Source organism: Indicator indicator, chromosome Z, assembly GCF_027791375.1.
Source record: "Indicator indicator isolate 239-I01 chromosome Z, UM_Iind_1.1, whole genome shotgun sequence".
NCBI lineage: Eukaryota > Metazoa > Chordata > Aves > Piciformes > Indicatoridae > Indicator > Indicator indicator.
In genome coordinates, this window is record NC_072053.1 from 20,474,703 (window position 1) to 20,497,667 (window position 22,965).

General features: G+C 36.8%; 1 protein-coding gene across 1 annotated transcript in view; it reads left to right on the top strand.

Moving 5' to 3' along the window:
* The window catches only part of SPEF2 (sperm flagellar 2), a 98,073-nt gene that overhangs the window by 17,601 nt on the left and 57,507 nt on the right, over nt 1-22,965 (top strand). The window contains 12 exon segments of the mRNA XM_054397530.1: nt 2,436-2,624; nt 3,766-3,953; nt 8,119-8,287; nt 11,779-11,998; nt 12,458-12,588; nt 12,800-12,878; nt 15,612-15,685; nt 16,343-16,446; nt 17,264-17,511; nt 19,217-19,325; nt 20,115-20,272; nt 20,405-20,541. Coding sequence (XP_054253505.1) covers nt 2,436-2,624; nt 3,766-3,953; nt 8,119-8,287; nt 11,779-11,998; nt 12,458-12,588; nt 12,800-12,878; nt 15,612-15,685; nt 16,343-16,446; nt 17,264-17,511; nt 19,217-19,325; nt 20,115-20,272; nt 20,405-20,541 — 1,806 coding nt within the window.

Genomic DNA, 22,965 nt, shown 5'->3' on the forward strand with positions numbered 1-22,965 from the left:
CACAAGACCCATTTTACTGACCTGGAGTACTTAGAGCTGTACTAATTCATGACTGACGATAAGCAGTTGCAACTGTTTGCAAGTCTTTGCAAACTTCTCTATCTCTTCTGCTCAGGGACTTTCCAAGTCTTTATGGATACACAGTAATCTGTTCAAGGTTAATTTCTTCTTTCTCAGGCAAGGAATCCACTGACCCGCCATAGTTTCCCACAGTAGAAAGTAAAGTCTTTGCATTCTCTACTCTTTGAAATCAATGAAATACTAAGTCTGAAGAAGCAGTGAAGGCTGCAAAGGGTATCTTGTGTCCTTTTATTGTTTTGACTTCGTAAGTGTCAGTGACAAATGGACAAATTAACGCTTTAGTAAGCAGTAGTATTGAAAAATTTTATCACATGAACTGTATCAAATGACACATAGCATGAATATGAAATTGCAGTGCCTATGAAGTTGTCATTACACTATTTTCTATTTTACTTGCATGCATGATGATAGTTCTATACAAGGAAAAATAATGTACAAACTGTACAAAATAGAGCACAACGCAAAACATTTTCAAAATAAGATCCTCGTTTTGTGATAAGCTTTTTTAGAGATAGAATATTGTGTGCAGATAGAATATTGTGTACTCTGGGATTAAAGCCTGAGATGATGATCTTTGCCATTAGAACTACTGTGCAGTTTCATAGGAATGGGGAGTGGCAAAAGCAAAATGTTGAGGGATTTTTATATCGGCTTAGTCTTTTCAAGTCACCAGTATTTAATTGGAATGTACTTTATTCCCTGCAATTGTAAAGGGAAAGGAATTAAAGATAGAGTAACTTGGGTTTGAAAAATACTGGCTTCTTCCTAATGTCAACAATAAAGGTCTAAACTGATTATAAATACATTGTTCTTATTATTGCAAATAAAATAGCCATGTTTTGCAGCTTTGTGTTAGCAAACTGTTATTCATGTCCTGGTTTCATTGTGTAGCACAGATCTAGACCTCATTGAAGAGTTCCAGATGTAATGAAGTTTTTCATTTTTAGTTGAATTTATGTAATGTGTTCTGCCCTTTCTCTCACACAGAGCTAATGGAAAATAATCCAGGCTAAAAGAAAGTAGAAGTCATACTTTATTTTGGTTTGGTTTTGATACTGTTAGTAACTTTACATGTTCCTTTGTTCTTAGGAAAATTAATTTGAAATCTTCAGATTAGTTCCCAGTTTAGGTACTTAAATTTGTATACGTTTCATAGCAATTTTGCTGCATCTGGAAAAAGTGTCTAGAAGATCAGAAATTTCCTTTAAAATTCTGCTGTTGGAGTGATATTTCACAGTGAAGTTTGGAAGGCAAGCTGATGCTTTTGCTTAGAACTCAAGTAGTTCTGGGCTGTGAAGGAGATACTATTAGATTTGACAAGAATTTTGTAAAGTAACAGCCCACAGCCTCAAAATGTCTGCACACATTGACCATGCTTAAAGCAATGGTTTAGAATTACTTTTTATAGTACTGAATACTGACTCTATTCATGTCCCAGTGAGAACACTACAACTCTTACCTAGAGAATATGTCTTATCTAGAGTGGCTGAGGGAACTGGGGTTGTTTAGTCTGGAGGAAAGGAGACTGAAGGGAGACCTTATCACTCCCTACAATTACCTGAAAGGAGGTTGTAGTGAGGTGGGTGTTGGTCTCTTTACCCTAGTAAAAAGTGATAGGATGAAGGGAAATGGCCTTGAGTTGCACCAGGGGAAGTTTAGGTTGGATATTAGAAGAAACTGGCTCATCTCTCTGGAGGTCTTTGAATGACACACAGTTGTGGTATTAAAGGACGTGGTTTAACAATAGTCTTGGTAGAGTTAGATAATGGTTGGACTTAATGATCTTAAAGATCTTTTCCAACTGAAATGGTTCTATAATTCTCGAAGTCTTTTATTTTCCTCTGTTCTGAGGAATATGTTTCCTCATATTCCCAGTCTCCTGAATGGAGGAATCCCAAGAAAGAGGGGAAAAAGTTCAGACCTCTAGAAGAGTAGACTGGGGTCAAGGATCCAGCAAAGTATGCCTGAGAATAGTTCCTGATGAAGAGCAGGGATAGGTTAATGATTTGAGGAAATGCTGTATCTTTACATACTAAAGCAATTATTTGAAATATGCTGCAGTTTCTTTGCACACAGAAAATAGCCAAGTTAAAATTGAGTATGTACTTGTTTTGAGCATCTCAAGACATATTTAAAATTCACTTTTGAAGTTTTACAATTCTTATATACTTTACAGAAATAGTACTTGTAAATAGGTATGTATACTGTTCCAGAGTTATGTGTTAAATGCGCAGGTAAATGCTGTTATATGACTCCATGTGTATTTCTTATATGAGATACTGATGAGTCGTCTATGAGTTCATAAACTTAATAATAAATTCATAAGCTTAATACTACTAATTTTTATCTTTTAGGAGGCTTACAGGGAGGAGCAACTTATTTACAGACTAATGAGACAATCTCAGCAGGAGCGGAGGATTGCTGTTCAACTTATGCATGTTAGACATGAAAAGGAGGTGTTAAGACAAAACAGAATTTTCAGAGAAAAACAATATGAAGAAAGACGGCTGAAGGAGTTCCAGGAAGCTCTTGACAGAGAAGCGGTAAAAGATTATTTGCTCTTTGAATTGCTGTTGGATTGATACAATACCTTCCTTTTATTAAGCAGAATTTGTGTTTTAAGTCTTTTCTAGGGAAAGTGTAGTTTGATGATGAATATATTCTATTATCTAGGTTCAGAGTTAGGATGAAGTTAGTAAGGCATAATATGAGCATCTTAAAGTCTAATTTTGATATTTTCTTCAAAATTACTTTTAACTTTGTAGGAAAGTATCTCTGTATGCTGAATTTAAAAGTTACAGTCTTGGAGAGGCAAAGTGACAAAAGACGATGACATAAGATCTTGTTTCCAGAATCGTGTTTTTGTTTCCATTAGATATAATCTGTTAACATCCAATTCTGACAAATGCTGGAGGAGTTTCACTTGTATGTGCTAATTTCTACTTTAGAACTGACAAATAAATTAAAAGGACTCATAATCCTGTGGCAAACTGCCAAGTGTTGTGCTCATAGTGGGCTATAATGTGATGATAGAAATCCTCTTTGCTCCTACCAAAACCAATTAGCAACTCTAAATCCTCCAACACACCTAGAGTCCTGTGTAATCAGCAGCTTTAGCTATTATGATATCTCCTTGAAGCATGGTTTTGGCCAAAAGGAACACACCGTCACAGGGACTACTGGTAATTTTCTACGATGACCAGGAATCGTTCTCAAATAAATAATATTATCAAATTATAATATCATAATATCAAGCCATTTACAGATCAGAATCTTCCAAATAAGTGTTCCATTGAGGGTTTGAGTGGAAGTAAGGCTTTAGCTATGCATCTGCATAGTTGTTCCTTAGGAAGAGTAGATAGAATGACTTCGTGTTTCCCGGCCCCCTAAGCACTTCATATGTTCTTAATGTTTTTGTCATAAAAGAAGTAGTATATGCCTTCTTAATTTAAATGTATTTTAACACTTAGAAAGCAAAAGGAATTTACAGACAAACAAAAAGGAATTTACAGAATGAATACAAATGTTATATTTCTCTGTGTTAATATGCTTGCCAGCTGTCCAACTCTGCTGTTTTCATCTCTTGACTTAAATGAGTACATTCCTTTTTGTTTCCAGGACAGTACACTTCTGCACTTTCATTTTCTTTACAATCTCAAATTTACCCTTTAAAAAAATTTCTAGGCTCTTGCAAAACAAGAAAAAATTGATTATGAAGAACAAATTATCAAAGAAAGAGAACGTCATCAGAAAATTTCCATTGAAAGAGCCCAAGCACGTTATAAAAAGCATTATTCTATATGTTGGGAGGTGATGGGCCAAATCATTGATTTGTCGACAAAAGTAGGAGAATATCGTCTACTGACAAACAAGTGAGTATGGTAGCTATTAGGAACAAGTAATAGCTGTTAGGTATCATTTAGACATAATTTTCAGACTGTTATAAGCACAATAACATCTTGTGTAGATTTTTAGAGGACAGCTGTAATTAGTTTATATGAGAAAATAATGGAGGATTCACTGATGCATAAGATGGCATGCGCTAGTGTTATAGCTTTGCCATTACTTTCTTGAAAACACAGTAACTTGAATCCTTAGGAGAACAAAATCCAGAAGTTCTACATCTTGTAGATCTACTTACTCCCTTTTTTATTAACAAAATTCCTTAGTTTAAACGTTTAAAAGTGAGTGGTGCTCATCTCATTGTAGATTGCTCTGATAGCTGAACTTCCTCAGTATAGTACAAACAAAGAATTTCCCAAGAAAGACCAACCTACTTGGGATGTCCTGAGAGTAGGAGCTCAGGCCAAAAGTTTCCGTGTCCTACATGCTGTGATTCCCTCTTCTGACATGGCCTGATTGCACAGGATTTCTGAGAAGGTCTTAAAAGGCAGTAACCTCCAAGTGCCTGTGCTGAAGGAGTGTCTCCCAAACCACAGGGTGAAACATGTTGCTATTTTGGAATAAGGATTAGAAATGTGCCAAAATCTTCATTGCCTTATAGTGTAATTGTTCTGTCAAATTAATAAAACTCTAACCATATGAAATATATAGTTATATTTTATGGATCTTATTTCAATGTAGGCCCAGTAAGTACCTGATAAAATAGTAAATCTAGACACAATTTAGTGATGATTTGATTTCTTGGTCTGACACAGTCATGGTTCAAGTGTAAGCTAGCGTCACATTTGCATGTACTGAGTGGTGCACTCTATATACAGGTATTTGATATATCTTTCTAAAGTATGCATATCAAGGTTCTTTACTGACACGATAGGTATAATCTGTCTGTCATTCTGTGCACTATATTGTGAAGGATGCATGTAATAGGTATCTGATTATATTGGAACTGCACATGCAGAGTTTATGATGGAGTTTGTCTATCTCACTCATGAGCTGGCAAGGCTCACCTAAAGGTCTTTAAACTAGGTTCAGTGAGGGAAGGGGGAAAAAATAGGCCTCAGGAGTAGAGGAAAGCCAGTGTCACTGCAGACTTCAAAAAGAGCAAGAAGCAGAACTCCAGAAACTGCAGGCCAATCAGTCTCACCTCCATGTCCAGAAAGGTGGTGGAACAGCTAATTCTGACATCATCTCAAAGCACGTGGAGGAAATGAAGGTTATCAAGGTAGTCAGCCTGGATTCCCCAAGGGGAAGTCATGTCTGACTAATCTGATAGCCTTCTATGAGGGCATGACTGAATGGATAAATGAGGGGAGGGCAGTGGATGCTGTCTACCTTGACTTGATCAAGGATTTTGACGCTGGCTCCCACAGCATCCTCATAGGCAAGCTTAGGAAGCGTAGATTAGATGAATGGACAGTGGAGTGGATTGAAAACTTGCTGAAAGAAAGAGGTTGGAGGGTTGTGATCAGTGGCACAGAGTCTAGCTGGAGGTCCATAACAAGTGGTCCAGTCCTGTTCAGTATATTCAACAATTACCTGGAGTAAGGGATAAAGTGTGCCCTCAGCTATTTTGCCGATGACAGAAAAATAGGAGGCTGTGACCTGGATAGGCTGGAGACTTGGTCAGAGAGTAACCTAATGAAATTCGACAAGGACAAGTGAATGGTATTGCACCTATGGAGGAATAGCTCCATGCACCAGTGCAGGATAGGGGCTGACTTGCTGGAAAGCAGATCCGTAGAAAAAGACCTGGGAGTCCTGGTGGATAATAGCATGACTGTGAGCCAACAATGTGTCCTTGAGGCAAAACAGTCGATGGCACCCTGGGATGCATCAAGAAAAGTGTAGCCAGTAGCTTAAGGGAGATTCTCCTCCCCCTGTAGTCTGGTGAGGCCTAATCTGGAGTACTGTGCCCAGTTCTGGGCTCCCCAGTTCGAGAAGGTCAGGGAACTGCTTGAGTACAGTAAAGGGCTACAAAGGCGTTTAGGGGACTAGAACATCTTCTTATGAAGAAAGACTGAGGCACTTGGGGCTTTTTAGGCTGGAGGAGAGAAGCCTAAGGGGATATCTTGTCAATGCTTATAAATACTTGAAGTGTGGGTGTCAAGAAGAAGGGGCCTGTCTTTTTTCAGTGATGCCCAGTGATAGGACAAGGGGTAACAGGCACAAATTTGAACACAGGAAGTCCCACCTAAACATGAGGAGGAATGTGTTTACTTTGAGTGTGGTGGAGCACTGGAACAGGCAGGCCACAGAAGTGGTAGAATCTCCATCTACACAGTCATTCAAAACCTGTCTGGACATTTTCCTGTGCAGCCTGCTGTAGGTGAATCTGCTCTGACAGCAGATGATCTCCGGAGGACCCTTCTAATCTCTCATTCTGTGATTTAAAGCTAGAGCACTCAGCTATCTTGATAAAAAAAGGAAAAACTTTGATTTTACATACAACTATAAAATAATTTTAGCTTTCAGGGAAAAAATTGTGTAATTTTCTGTGAGAGGAGACGTTACCCCACAAAATGGTTGAGTATTTTGGAGCAGGTAAAAATCGCTGTAGCAAAACTTTTACTACACAGATCTGCCAGCCAAACGCTATGTGGTGACATGTGTGAAAATACTGAAGCCTACAAGTGTCTGTGGCTTTGCAAGTGTCAAGCATTATAAAGGGTAAGAGGGAGGACCTGGGTAGCTATAGACCGGTCAGCCTCACCTCCATCCCTGGAAAGGTGATGGAGCAACTTATCCTAGGTGCTGTCCATAGGCATATCAAGGACAAGAGGGTCGTCAGGAGCAGTCAACATGGCTTTACCAAAGGGAAGTCATGTTTGACCAACTTGATGTTCTTTTATGAGAACATAACCAGGGGGATAGCTGATGGTAGAGTGGTGGATGTGGTCTGTCTTGATTTCAGTAAGGCATTTGACACCGTCTCTCACAGCATCCTTGCAATTAAACTGAGGCAGTGTGGTCTAGGTGATTAGGCAGGGAGGTGGATTGTGAAGTGGTTGAAGGAAAGAAGTCAAAGAGTTGTGGTTAATGGGATGGAGTCTAGTTGGCAGCCTGTGTCTAGTGGAGTCCCTCAGGGGTCATTACTGGGACCAGTACTGTTCAATATATTTGTCAATGACCTGGATGAGGGCACGGAGTGCGCTGTCAGCTGAGTGGAGTAGCTGACACACCAGAAGGTTGTGCTGCCATTCAGTGAGACCTGGATGGGCTGAAGAGCTGGGCAGGGAGAAATTTGATGAAGTTCAGCAAGGGCAAGTGTAGAGTCTTGCACCTGGGAAGAAACAACTCCATGCACCAGTATAGGCTGGGGACAGACCTGCTGGAGAGCAGTGAAGGAGAAAGGGACCTAGGGGTCTTAGTGAAAGGAAGGCTGAGCATGAGCCAGCAATGTGCTCTTGTGGCCAATGCCATTCTGGCGTGGATTAGAAGGGCTGTGGTTAGTAGGTTGAAAGAGGTTCTCCTCCCCCTCTACTCTGGCTTGGTGAGGCTGCATCTGGAGTATTGTGTCCAGTTCTGGGCCCCTCAACGCAGAGCCACAAGGATGATTAAGGGAGTGGAACATCTTCCGTATGAGGAGAGACTGAGAGAGCTGGGGTTCTTTAGCTTAGAGAATAGGAGACTGAGAGGTGACCTCATCAATGTTTATAAATATGTGAAGGATGAGTCCCAAGGGGAAGGAGCCAGGCTCTTCTTGGTGGTGCCCAATTGACAGGACAAGGGGCAATGGGTGGATGTTGAGGCATAGGAAGTTTCACATAAACACAAGGAAAAGTTTTTTCACTGTAAAGGTGACGGAACATTAGAACAGGCTGCCCAGGGAGGTTGTGGAATCTCCCTCTCCGGACATACTCAAAACTTGCCTGGATGTGTTCCTGTGTAATATGGTGTAGGTGATCCTGCTCTGGCAGGGGGGTGGACTAGATGATCACTTGAGGTCCCTTCCAGATCCTGAAATTCTGTGATTCTGTGATAAAAAGCTGTAATAATTTTAGAAAGCATTATATACTATACCTCGTTTAGCATATATTTGTTTCATGCTTGTGATTCTTGTAAATTTGAGTGCACTATTCTTAAATATCTACCCCATCTAATTTTTGTTTTGGAATATTTTTTTCTCCTCTACAGCAAAATTCCAAAAAAAATAATGCTTGATTGGAAGGAGTTGTTTCTTAACAGTAAACCAATATATGAACAAGCCTCAATTCAACCTTTGCCAAAGGAACCAAGCCCAGAGCAACTTGTAGAGCTGGATAAAATGAGTCTCTTAGATGAAAAAGATTATGATGAGTACAAGGTACATCAAACAGATAAGACATAATAAAATATAAAACACCTTGACTTTTTATGTTAATGAACATTTTGTTGTCATTTTCCGCTTTTACTAGTTTCTGACATAAGATTTTGACATACATTTTTTTTTCATTGCATGAGGTTCTATATGAAATCACACAGCTATGGTTTATGTTAGTAGCACTGGAAAATTAGTGTAACCTTAAAACACTGTTACAATCTCATTCATGTGTATAACATTGATTATATTTCTCTCTTGAGACTGTAGGAACAACACATTAATTGTAATTCAATTAATTTTTAGCTTATTGGAATTTGAAAGTAGTTTTGGCAACCGTGTTTGAAAATGCCACAGAAACTAGCTGACAAAAGCAAGTAAAATTAAATACTGCATCTGATACAAAACCTGATAGTTTTTATTTCAGCAATTTTGAGTGAAAGCTTTATAAAAGGATTTATTGGTTTGAGTTATGTATTTATTTTAAGATGGTAACATTTGTGAAAATTACTAACAGTGGCTGATGCTTTATCTTCTATTGGAATACAAGTGACTATTTTTTAGGGTACTTTAAAGTTTTTTACAAGACATTAATTTAATTTTACAAATGTAAGATGAAGGATGAATACTTCCCTGTTTGAATATGTTGTACTGTTTTTTCCAAATTACATTAATCATACTTACATTTTGAAAAATAAATCCTATTACATATATAGTGTTTTCAAATAATCTCTTTGACTGGAATATGGCAAATAACATGTCTTTGACTTGCTGAGAAATTATAACTCCAATATATATGTAATTTTATCTACATCCTGAACCAATTGATACATTTTCTTTTGCAGTAAGCATAAATTTTTGATGCCAGTTCCTGTGATGAATGTCTGACAGCTCAATTTACTTTGGTTTCAATCTTAGCATACGTTTTTCTCATTTGTCTATTTATAAGATCCTTGTTCATGCCCCATCAGCTCATGTAATGAATTTCACAGTTACTTTCTTTAGCTGAAAAAATGCATTATAGACAAGACTAACGGGATTGCTGTACAGGACAGACAGGCAGGAAACAGTTAATGGGGAGCACTCATGAAACATTAAGTTTTTAGAGTAATTTCTGTTTATATTACAAATTCTCAGGAAGGTTCTCTAGGTGTAAAGGCACTGAAATTCTCAAACATTTAATGACACCTTTAAAGGCTCTCTACTAGTCTGTTTCAAATGAACATTTATGTAAATATTTCTTTCCAGATGTTGTTATTCTTATGCCTTTCAGAATCAGTATTTGTCAAAAGGTGCTATAATGTGGCATGTAAAAGTGTTGGCACCCATTCACAGTTAGGTTTTCGAAAAGCCTAAATGAACAGCTAATACCTTCAAAGTATTGCTTGTAGATAAAAGTGTATTGGCATGGCATTTTGGAAAAGTTTATGCTGACTTTCTTAACATTTGAAGAAAAAGCCCAACACAGGCAATTTGGCATTTCTCAAGAATATTTTTTACATTAGTAATACTGAATAAATTGTCAAATAAATACAACAAGAAGTTACAGTGCTATCAGTCCATTGCACATTCCACATTAGAATGAGTGTGAAAGTATTTGGAAACTGTATCATCAGTTTTGGCACTTAATGGAATTACTCAAAACAAGCATGACCATAGGGATTGCTCAAAATATCAACTAAATAATTTCCAGTTTAAATTCAGAATGTTCACCAGGAGCTAGATGACTCTCATGTGGATGCCTGAAAAGTTGTTTCTGACAGTAATCTACTTTATCTCAAGACAGTTACAGTCTAGCAATCTCCTGGTTAAAAAGGACAGAAATCCAAAAGATGAGTACTTTTGAATGGGGAGCCCATCCATTTGAAATTAGTTTTTAGTGTGAGACTGATAGAATTTAAAACAACTGATCCATCTCTGCTTACATGTTTAAGGAAGAATGGTTCAGATAGGATAACAATATGGGTATTTTAAGCATGTGTTTTGAATTGCATATTAAGAAGTATGCTGTCTGAAATATATTAGAAGGAGATTGTGCAACTCCAAAATATTTGTTGGTTTGTTTTTACTGAGAAAAATAGTAATAGTAATAGGTGAAATTCTAATTTAGAGTGATGATAAGTTACATTGTGTTATTCTATGCAATATACATATGTGGAAAGTGAACTCTAATCAAGTTCTGTTAGTAGAATGTAGAGTGTAGCAATTTCTCATACACAATAGCAAGTTCAGGAAAACCTTGCATGTTACACCTGGAACATGCAAGCCATTATCTTTCAGCAGAATTTTGATACTGGTTACTTCTATTGATAATGACTCAATTTTTAATTCATAGACTGATAAAAGTGTTTAGGGTCAAAGGGATGTGGGGATCATTTAGTTCAACATCTTTGCTCAAAGCAGAGCCCACTTCTGAGTCAGGTAAGATTCCTCATCATGTTGTCTGGTTAGCTTTCAAGTATTTCCAAGTATTTCTCTGCTTAACCACCCTCATTGTGAACATTTTTTTCCCCTTCATTTTTTCTCCTAGTTGGAATTTCTCTTGCTAAAACATTTGACTTTGCCTCCCAGCCTTTTATTAAGCACCCAAATGAGGTGATAAACCAGAATCTAATTGGGAATATTGTTAGTCCACATATCTTCCAAACAGCTCTTTGCAACCAAATAATAATTAATACAGGTCCGATATTGTCTGGCACACTAAAATATTCTCTTTTCACTTCTTTAAGCATAAATTGCACATCAATACCTTCTTTCTGTTACAAGAGGTAGAGTATATATCGCAGTTGCCAAAGCACAATTTTGTGTTCAGTTCTTTTGACTACATCCTTCTGTTCTCATGTTTCTTCCAATGTGATTGTCAGTGTCCTTACTAGCAAAACCTCATTAAACTGTAACATTAGTATGAGTTACCACTGTTAAATTTATACTGGTCTCAAAGCAGATAAACTGGAATATTCTACTCAGTATTTCCTTCCCTTAAAAATTTGTTGGAATTATATGGTTGTTTCCTTTTTCTGAGTTGTTGGATTTTGTTACGTTCTCCTGTTTGAATGTCTGTTAAACAAACATATATACTTAATATCATTGTCAATAAAAATCTCTGTGTCAATAATATTACCCAGTTTTTAAAACCCTAAATATTAAGGTACTGGGCTTCTGTTAAAAAAAAATCTGCTACTGTTTCATACTATGGTATTGGTGAAATGATTTTTCGTATTTATGGAACAAAAAGAAATTCTTCTAGAAATCTGTAAAAAAAGGTTGTAGGAGCACTTGTCTCTGTCAACTAGATGTTAGTGAATATCAATAAGTCCTTAATGATGATGAAATAATTATAGCTTCTACCAAAGCTCTATTCTAAAAATATTCTGTTTTTTAGTATTATTCAGATTTGGTTATTGTATCTATTGGGTTTGTGCATAAATATAGAAATACGTAATGGTGATTGACAAAGCATAATGACATCTCTTATTGGGTAATTTTCATTTATGCAGAGTATGACAGGGGAATGGTGCCCAACTGAAGGGAACAGCGAAAAGAAACCACCTCTTAATAATAATATATTGGGTCACGTGCTTCATAGACTGATGGAGATTTTCTATCCTCCAAAACCCAAAGCTTCACCACCTGTATTTCCTCCATTTCCTATCAAGGGATGTATTTTGGGAAAACTTTATAGTGGAAAAACTACCTGTATAAAGTTTATTGAAAAAGGTAGAGTTTTGTTTGCTTTTCTTCCTAAAACACTTAAAAATGTTTATTTGCATTAAAATTCCACTCTAATAATGAAAATCATTTGGGCAAATCCTTGCATTACTAATCCTTGAATCTCAAATGAATCTGCATTTTTCAATGGTTGGTTGCAAATCATTCATTTGTTGTCTTCCAAAATCAGATTAAAAATATTTGAACTTAAATACAGTGTTAATAAAGTATTATTTTTTCACTGAGAATTTTGACATTGGCAAATTTCCCTTGGGATGTTTGTTGTAGAAGAGACTAGCGAGGCAGATACATGATTGTGGATCCACGCGGTGCACTGGTTACAGAGACAGTTGAAAAAAATTCTATCAAAAGCCCAAATGAAATAATTGATTTAATTGCCAGGAAGAGTCTTTTTGTATGTATGCTTAAGTCAAACTGTAAATTTACCTAACTTTTTTTGTGTACTAGTTTGCAATATTCAGGTACTATCTCCTGATACTCTGGTTCAGGAGGCCATCCAAGCTTTTATTAAAAATGAAAGGAAAGGGGAACAAAATATGATTCCAGAAGAAACAAAGAATTCTGAGGAACAAAATGAAGTAAGTATTTTTGTTAATTTTAGATTTGGGTCCTATAGGGAGACAGGAATGAGATGTATATGGCATACGGTTTCAATTTTTTACTGAATTTCAAAGTTAGTTTCAAATTTTAACTTACAAGAGCTCAAGAGTCAAATTGAATTGACAGGCTTGTTTTTTCTGTAATGTGTAGTTTCCTTTCTCATCCATTTCTTTTCAGAATTGTTCTGAGGTCCAGAAGAACTTACCAAAATCATCACCAAATATTCCAAAGAAATTGCAAACAGAAACACCTATCAATGGAACCAGAGGTGTGTGTATGTGTATTTTTTAAATTTTATTTTATTTTATTTTATTTTGGTTTATTTTATTTTATTTTATTTTATTTTATTTTATTTTACTTATTTCATTTTATTATTTATTTTATCTAATCTATGTATATATATTTAGAAAATTCAATTTTAATTCTTACCTTATTAGTCTTCATTGGTAATTCCCTTCTTTTTCACATCTGGAGTAATATTGATGATGAGTTTTCACAGTATTTTCTATAATTAATTTCCTCTTCCTATTCTGAGTGTCCAGGAGCAACAATTGCAGGCTGCTTTGTGAAGGAAGGTAAGCTAGATTATGAGGACAAAAGCAGAAACTGCTAATGTTCCACCAACAGAGAGTGGAAATATTGATTCAGTTGTCAGGGTCACACTCAGTTTCAGAGTCCTTGATCAATACCAATTGAATTTCCCATGTTTCAGTTCGTGTCTGGTGCCTTTTCTAATTTTACTTGGCACAAGTAAAAAGCGCCTGTCTCCATTTTCTTTGCTTGCCTACCTACCCAGATACTTCTACACATTAATAAGATTCGATGAGGATGAACAGTCCCAGCTTTAAGCCTTCCCTTATATGTCTGATACTCCCAAACCTTAGTAATTGTCAGGGACTTTCTCTGGACCTATTGAAATACTCCATATTTTTTGTGCACTGGTGAGTCCAAAACTAGGCACACCACTCCAGATGTGGTCTCACAAGAGCCATATCTTCTTGGTGTAGCCTCGGATGCTGTTGGCCCTCTTTGCTGCAAGAGCACATTGCTGGCTCATGGTCAACTTGTTCTCCACCATGGCACCCATGCTCCTTTCAAGATGGTTGGCCCCTGGCTGGTGCTGAAGGCATGGAGTTTTCCTCAACAGAAGTATTTCACTATGCTGAACTTCATGAGATTGCTGTTAGCCGTTTTCTCCAGCCCAGCAAGGTCCCTCTGGAGGGCAGCACAGCCATCTGACAGATAAACCACTCTTCCAAGTTTTGTATTGTCTGCACATGTGCTGAGGGTACTGTCTCAATCATCCAGGTCATTCAATGAAGATGTTAAATACCGGTGTCAGAATCAGTGCTTGAGCCACACCACTGATCACTGATTATCTGTGGCATATCACACTGCTAATGTGGTGGTCTGGCCCTGGCTAGGGGCCAAATGCTCACCAAAGCCACTCTATCACTCCCCCTTAAATGGACAGGGGAGAGAGGAAAATACAACAAAAGCCAGCTATACGATAGAAACAATTTAATAATAATGATAAGCAAAAGCAATGGACCATGCAGAAGTGAAAAACAGAAAGAGATATTAATCTCTACTTCCCATCAGCAAGGATGGTGGTTGGTCTCAGGAAGTAGGGCTCTCTGCATTTGGTGGTTCCTTTGGAGGACAGACTCCATGGACAAATCCCCCCACTTCCTTCTTTCACTTCATTTTTGTGTCTGAGCTGATGTCATATGGCATGGAATACCCTTTTGGCCAGTTTGGGTCAGGTGACCCAGCTGTGTCCTCTCCCAAGATCTTGCCCAACCCTCAGCATACTCTTGGGGCAGGGAAATGTTGGAAGAACACAGCCTGGATAGTCATTCAACATTAGCCAAAACACTGGTGTGTTATCAACTACTGCTGCAAAACACAGCACTACAAGGATGCTTTTAGGAGAATTAAGTCTGGCTCAGCCAAACCCAATACAGCTGATCACAACCCCTTAAGACTGTAAATTCTGCCACTTTTCATTCTACCACACTGTCCACTTTCTTAGTCTGTACTTCATCACTTTGTGTACGAGAACGTTAGGGAAGACAGTGTCAAAAGTCAATGTGAACAGTGTACGCTGATGTCTCAAACACTGAGCCCACCATTCCATTATAGAAGATAGTCAAGTTTGTTGGGCATGATTTCCCTTTCATAAAGACACACTGACAACTCCCAGTTGTCTTCTTGTCCTTAATGTACTTGGAAATTATTTCCATGCTTATTTGCTCTGTCAGTTCTGAGTGTCTGAGGCTGAGTGGCTTGTACATCCCCATACCCCCTTCTTGCTTTCCTTGCAAAGAGGAGTGGCAGTTGCATTCTTCTAATCCTAGGAATCTCTCCCAATCCCCAAGACTTTTCAAAGACTGTTGAGGGTGGCCTAGCAATGACGCTGGGCAGGTCCTTCAGCATGGGTCAGTATACACCATCAAGTCCCGTGGACTTATGTATTTCCATTTTATTTAAATGTTCTTTAAGCTGATCCTTCTCCAAGGATCAAATCTTTCTTGTTGGAGTTGCCTGATAGTGTCAAGGCCTTGAGATACCTTAATCTTCTGCATGTCTCTTTCAGCAGGCCTGCATTTTCCTTAGCCTTCCTTTTGCTGTGGAGACACCTGTAAATGCTCTTGTTGTTGCCCTGTAGAGTCAACATAAGACAAAGACTTTTCCATGTGACAACCATCAAACATTGAAACAAATTGCATGTGGAGGTAGTATAGTCACTGTCCTTGAAGGTTGACAAGATCACACTGAGTAAGCAACCTTTTAATTGATTACACTTTTAGCTGAAGATTGAACTTGAACTAGCTGACCTACGTAAGTTGCTTTCAACCTGAATTAATCAATGATCCTGTATTTCTAACAGGATCTGTATTGATTTGTTCAAAGAACAATAATGAGGCATACACTCTTCATATATTGTCTAAATATTATGGTAATAGAATTGCCAAATTTTATAATTTACCTGTTCTAGGCAATTATCCTGTCAAAAAGGATCCCTCAGAGCAAGATTTTAAATCAGATAACAGTCAGGATGACCTATCCAAGGTTTGTAATCCAATTCTAGCTTCTACTTTATTAATGTGCATTATTTAAAAGGGTTGCATTACCCTGTTCTTGCATGTGCTGGTTAGAGTTGTACATATTGTTGAAGTTTTATATCTCACATTTCTATAAGATACAGTTCTTTCTATGTTGTTTATTATTTACCAGAAACGTATTCCTGCTCTTTCAGCTCATTCATCCTGTGATAAGGTTTTCTTTTATGTTCAAAGATACTTAATTCTCCAACGATATCTTTGATATTCTTGATCACTGGCAAATACTTTGAAAGTCTAGACAGAAAATAGCCATGTAGACTATATGACGTTAAATGCTACTGTAGGAACCTGTCAATGGATATAAGCCAGTGAAAATCAGAATAAGCTTAGAAGAAGGGCACCTTATTTTTTATTTCTTGGCATTCATATCCTTTGTTTCTCACTCTTGTTTGTGACTGACATTTTAATGAGTGAAATGGTAGAAATCATGTTGAGATTTCAGTTAAGTTAGGTCTTTTTGACATCAGTTGAAACTAGTTCTTGTTAAATGCATAAAAATAAAGTAGAAATAAATACCTCAATAAAGGTTAAGATAATATAAGATAATATAATATGATATATAATAATATGTAAAGGAGAATGTCTTATGCTGCATTATTCACAGCTATCTGTACGTGCCCAGCTTGGTGCTACATCACAGAAATTGTTGAAGAAAGGAGAAAGTATTCCTGATGAATTACTAGTTGACATCCTATTGGAAGCCATTAAGTATGAAATTTTTTCCTTAGTTGTTTAGAATGTAATTATCCAGTTTGTAATCCAGACTCAGTCATTTCTCTTTATTAAGGCTTTTTTTGAACATTAGAATCCTCTGCTTGGAAAGTGAAGCAAATTAGTGAAGTTAGTCACTGCTCATTTTATGCTAGCAGTAGAATGCTAGCAGTAGAGTCTCTCTCTAAATTATGCAGACATTCTTGTACGCTACAGAGGGTAAGTAATTATATGCATGATTATGGCACAGTCATTAATATCTCTATTTTATTGGTTCGAAACTATTCAGCGTATGCTAGGTTGGATTTTTTAGATTTTGTGAAACGCATAATCCAAGTAGTTAGCTTATTTATTTTTGTCTACAGTTGTTTGACAGAAAATTAAATTAAATTCCCTAATGTGCAATGAACACTTCAGTTTCTTACATGAATATAATTTAAGTTATATTAGTCCCACTAGTATATTTAAAATTAAAAACAGATTGTGCTACTTGTTACTTCAGTGCAAACGTTAGTAGAGAAAATAGTGAAATTACACCTCTGTATAGAGAGTCTGTATAGAGAGTGTTTTTGAAAGTTTTATTCATCCAGACAGAAAAAAATGTTTTGGTTTTGATTTTTTTGACTTTTAGTTAGGTTTGATATTATTTTCCTTATGTAAATTTCATTGCTTTACAGTGTAAGTTATGTCTGTCATATTCTGTATTCATCAGGATATTTAATACACTGAATAAAGAACAAAAGACTTGATAGGGCAAGCTTTTCTTTAGATCATCAATTGACTGTATATATTCTGCATCTTCATTTACTTTTAGCCAAATACCAGCAGACAAGGGGTGGATTGTGGATGGGTTTCCAATGACAGTTAATCAAGCAAAGCTGTTTGAAAAAGCCTATACAGGGACTGATCTGGAAGCAAAAGAGACAGGTTCTGGAAGGCTCTCACTGGTTGCAGATCCCAGAGCCCCTGACAAGCTTCCTGTTTCTTCACATGCTTTTGATGTTTCTGTATTGTTGGATATGTCAGACACTATGGTACTGAAACGTGTGGCTAACTTGAAGGGTAAGTTTCCAACTACTTTAAATAAAGCAAAATGACAACCATATTCTACTGTGTGGGAAATTTAAAATTGTTGTAATACTGAAATTACTACATTGTGAGTATATTGCAATTTAATGCAAATGTGTATATTTTAATTAAAATACTAAATTATGTAATATATCTATTTCCCTCTGGCAATTATGAAATTAGACAGCATTCTTGACAGCATTCTTCTGCATTTATAAGGCAAATTCTAACTTTAGGTGTCCAAAATTAGATGTAAGTATCTAGATACATTAAATGACATAAGTAAATGGTTGACTAGGTACAAGTAATATATTAATCCCAGAGACTGCTTACAAGATATAATTGTACTATGCTTTTTGGAGCAAAAATAGCATTAATGCACGATTTCTTTGTATCTTGCAATATCACTTCGATTAATTGTGCTTTATCACCTTGAATGCTTCCAAATAGTTTCAAATACTTGTGTTTGCTTCAGTCAAAAGCAAATCAGAAATGTGCATGTGCCTGTGTACATGATTCTTTTTACTTGTACTGAATTTTCACTGCAGCTGAAATAGTACGGTGGCTGGTGTTAGATATCACATAAAACAGCAGCTGGAATATGCCTTATTACAAATGAGCATATGTAAATAGTATTTTTCTCCAAGAGACATGTTTGAAAGGGGATGAAGAAAATGATAAACAACATTCATTCCCTAGGTGTGCCAAAGTTTACTTCCTAATAATTACTGTCTTTGTCTTCAGTTAGTCAGTGAATGATCAGATATTGCCAATGACATCCTTGCCTTTGCTGGCCAAAAGAGACTTTTGAGAACTGTTTCCCTTCCAGATCACACTTTTAAAATAGCTCTTACTCATCTTGGCAAAATATAAGCTCTTTTCATGATTATGTCCCATATTGTCCAAATTACAAGCATGTTCCACTTCATTGTTTTCACAGTAGTGCTTCTATGACACATGCCTTGAGTTAAAGCACCATTTACTTTTAGTGAGGATGAGTCAAAATCCTTCAGATTTTTGCTAACAATGCAATAAGTGTACAGGCACTTGAAATTCTTATTGACATAAGGACCTTTGTGGCTAAAACACTTTGTAAATGTATTAATCATGATATAGTCTCAGATATCTTAACAGAATTTATTTCATAAGATGTAATGTGGTGGTAGAAAGAGTCAAAAGAACAATTACAAATATATTAGAAATGGCTTATTTCTAATAAATTAAATGTAAAGACTCAAAGAGAGAGAACACTTTGTCTTCCTATGCAGTGGAGTATCTGCCCATTGTCTTGAAAAGGAGTAGTTACTTCAAGGAAGTTTCAGTTTAGTCTGGGAGAATACCTTCTGTTAGAATAGATAAGCCTAGAATAGTCCACCCACAAGAAACGCTCCCTCTCTACAACTGAAGATTTCTATGACTACAAGAAATCCATGAGTAAATATTAGTGCTATATTGGGTGTGCCTTTAAACATAGGAAGAGGCAAGGCACAGTCTTCAGCCCCTTTCGAGCTTAATTTTATATTTCTATGATTTTCTCTCACTTTCCCTTTTCTTTAGGAAGCTTGTTACCCAATTTTTAAATGAATAATTATACAGAACATAGAAATGTTTCTTTTGATAATTATCTCACTTTGGATGAATAACTACCTGCATAATTGTGTTTTTCAATATATGCTCATATATGCTGTTTTCCACATAGCAGATAAGTCAGAGTCATCTCAAACTGAACAGGAAAACAACAAGCAAAATTCAGAGGTTGAAATCCTAGAAGAGAAGCTTCACGTAGCTAGGGAGCAGGTGCTACACAGGTATGGTATATGAAGGACAAAAATATTGCTTCAGCCTATATTTAGACATTTAATTCATCTGAATCTTATATGTTATCCATGATAGTACTGACATGCTTGATGTTAAGAATTTTAAGTGTTTTTTCTAACATGTAGCCTAAAGAGGACTTTCATTTTGGGCCCAGTATAAATAATCCTAGAAGGTAAAAATTCATTTGTTTTGCTTTCCCATGGTATTCTTCTGAGGTGAATTTATTTTTCATATATATATTTCATAAACCATACATATACATATACATATACATATACATATACGTATACGTATACGTATACGTATACATATACATATATCTGAGGTATATCATAGGCAGCTGCCTTTGAGTGAAATGCTCTTGGTCTGAGTTGCAAGTTTTCTAAAATGGTATATTCCACTTTTACACTTATAATAAAAGTAGGGGTTTTTTATTGAATCATTAGATGTTTAACTTTACATAAGGAGCAAGATCAAGTTCTGTTACTAAATATTTGATACTATTAATGATTATTTTTATTTTAATTGTGGTATAAAAAGTAGGTTTAGCTTGTGACAAGAAAGAGTAGGACATATATGAGTAATTAACAGTAAGACTGTGAAATTTTGAAAATGAAAGGGTTGATGTGGGTGGAGTAGTATTTTGGAAAAAAGTGTTGCTTGTATTTGTTTTAATATAAAATTAGATGGCCTACTTTTTGTTTTGTGCATTAACCTGGGAAAATATTTTTTTTCCATTAGTTAGAATTTAATTTTATAGATTAATATAATTTTTGTAGAATTTCAGGCTTTCTCGATACATGGCCAAAATTAGAGAATTGGTTTTCAGTCCATCAGAATATTCTAGTGAAAGTCAATGCAGAGGCAGAAGAAAGTCTGGTTTGTGAAACAGTGAAGGATATTATAATGGAAGCAATTGCCAAAAACCAGAATAGAAGTAAGTTTTCTTGTTCTTACTTTTTACAATTCAGTAACCTGTCAGCAGGATGGATGTCTAATTCTCTTTATTGATACTTAAAACACATTTGAAGATACTAATTATATATATATATATATATTTACATACAAGGATCTGCTCAAGAAATATCACCAGGAAAAAAGGTTTTACCAGTTACTCATCAAGATCTGCTTCCTCCTATTCCTGTGACACCACCAGTTGAACCAGGATCAGATGAATGGATTTATGTAGATGAACCACTTCCCAAAGTATGTTCATTCAAGACTAAAAGTCTTAGATACCGAAGTATATATTTTTCTCAGTATGTTATGCTTATTCTACCTAAATGTTCTGTCTCACTGCATGTTGTTATCTTCATTATTTTTCAATGAAAGATACACCAGTACTGTTACAAATACCTGAAAATAAAAGTAATAATTGCTACAAAAATACACAAAAATAAACACAGTTAAAAAAATTGTGGGTTTTTTTTTAAATCTTCACAATGATAAAGAATAGCACATGGATGCCAAAAGAATACTACTTTTATATATTATTAAATAGTCCATAGACTTACTAGGTCAGTGTCCTGTATCTGACAGGGGCCAGTTTGGAATCTTGTAGAAAGAATGTAAGAATCGGGAAGTGTGAACTGATCTTTTCCTCAGGTACTTTTTTCTAACATGTTGGCATGTTCCTATTTTTCAGTTGTCTGAAATTTTGGAGTTTTCTGAGATGACTTTGTTTCTACATGTTTGTGTTTAGTAGCTTTCAACAGAATTTTCTTCCATGATTATGTCTAGTTGCTTTATTTTGAATAAATCTATTTTTGGTATAGCTTGGATAATTATACTTATTCTGAAAAAATATTTCCATCTCTTTTCTTTAGAGTAGTTGTTTGCTTGTGTCATTTGATGACCCCTAGTTATTGTTCTGTGAAATACAATGAATAATACCTATAATCACCTTTTATAGGTATTCAGGATGTGACAGGCATCTATTGTATCTTTATTTTGCTCAGTGTCACTTTGCTTCTCCAGTCCAGTCAAAATCTGTTTAAATGTCCTCATGTGGATCAGTTGCTGTGTTCAGTCATGATTCTTGCCCTTCTGCCTAGTTCTGCTGTAAATTTTTTTGAGATGAGGAGCAGGAACTGAATGCAGTATTTGAAGATGTAGATTTGAAGGGTGCATAACCATGTTTGGATTTTATTCTTTAATTGCTTTCTTAAGATTTATCCATTTGCCATCATAGAAGGGTTCCTAAAGATCATATAGTTCTAACTGCCCTGCCATGGGCAGGGACACCTCCAACTAGACCAGATTGCTCAAAGCCTCATCCAGCTTGGTCTTAAGCATCTATGGATGAACAAAGTGATCCTGGATTTACTTGGGTACAAAAAGAAACTATAGGGAGAGGAAGCAAGAATGGACTGACTGGGAGGATTACAAAGTTGTCCAAGGAGCCAGGGGTCAGGTTAGGAAATCTAAAGCACAGAGAGAAATAAATTTGCCTAGGGACATAAAGGAGAAAGAGAAGAATTTCTTTAGGTATGTTGGTGACTAAAGGAAGAGTAGAGAAGATGCGAGGCCTCCCCAGAAGGAAAATGGAGAACTGGTCACAAGGGATATAGAGAAGGCTGAGGTACTCAATGACTTCCTTGCCTCAGTCTTCACCAGCAAGGGCTCTAGCCACATTGCCTAAGTTAGGGGACTGGGAGAAAGAAGATCCACCCACTATAAGTGAACATCAGCTTTAAGACCATCTGAAGAACCTGAAGGTGCACAAGTGCTTGGGACCTGACAAGATCCATCTGTGGGTCCTGAGGGAACTTGGCAGATGAAATTGCCAAGCCACTATCCATCATATTTGAAAGGTCATGGCTGTCTGGTGAAGTTCCTGCTGACTGTAAAAGGGGAAACATAACCCCCATCTTAAAACGGAAAGAAGGAAGACCCCAAAACCTATAGGCCAGTCAGCCTTACCTCTGTGCCAAGCGAGATCATGGAGCAGATCCTCCTGAAGGCCTTGCCTAAGGCATACGGAAAATGAAGGAAAAATGATTGGTGGTAATCAGTGTGGCTTCACCAAGGGCAAATCATGCCTGAAGAACTTGTTGGCTTTCTATGATGGAGTTACAGCATCAGTGGATAAGGGAGCAACCACTGATGTCATCTACTTGGAATTCCATAAAGCATTTGACATTGTCCTGCATGACACCCTGGTCATCAAATTGGAAAAACATAGATTTGAAGGTTGGACCATTTGCACTGGATAAGGAATTGGCTGGATGGTTGAATTCAGCATGAGCTGGCAATGTGCACTTGCAGCCCAGAGGGCCAACAATGTTCTGGGTGTGACCCAAGAACTGTGACCAGCAGGTTGACATATGTGATTCTCCACTTCTACTCTGCTCTTGTGAGACCCAGTGTGGAATACTGCATCCAGTTCTGGGGCTTCCAACATAAGGACATTGAACTGTTGGAGTGGGTCCATGGGAGTGCCACAAAGATGATCAGAGGGCTGGAGGACCTCTCCTGTCAGGACACATGAGAGTTGTGGCTGTTCAACCTGGAGGAGTCTCTGGGGATACCTTACAGTGGCCTTCCAGTACCTGGAGGGGGCCTACAAGAAAGCTAGAGAGGGACTTTTTACAAGGGCTTGTAATGACAGGACAAGAGGGAATGGGCTGA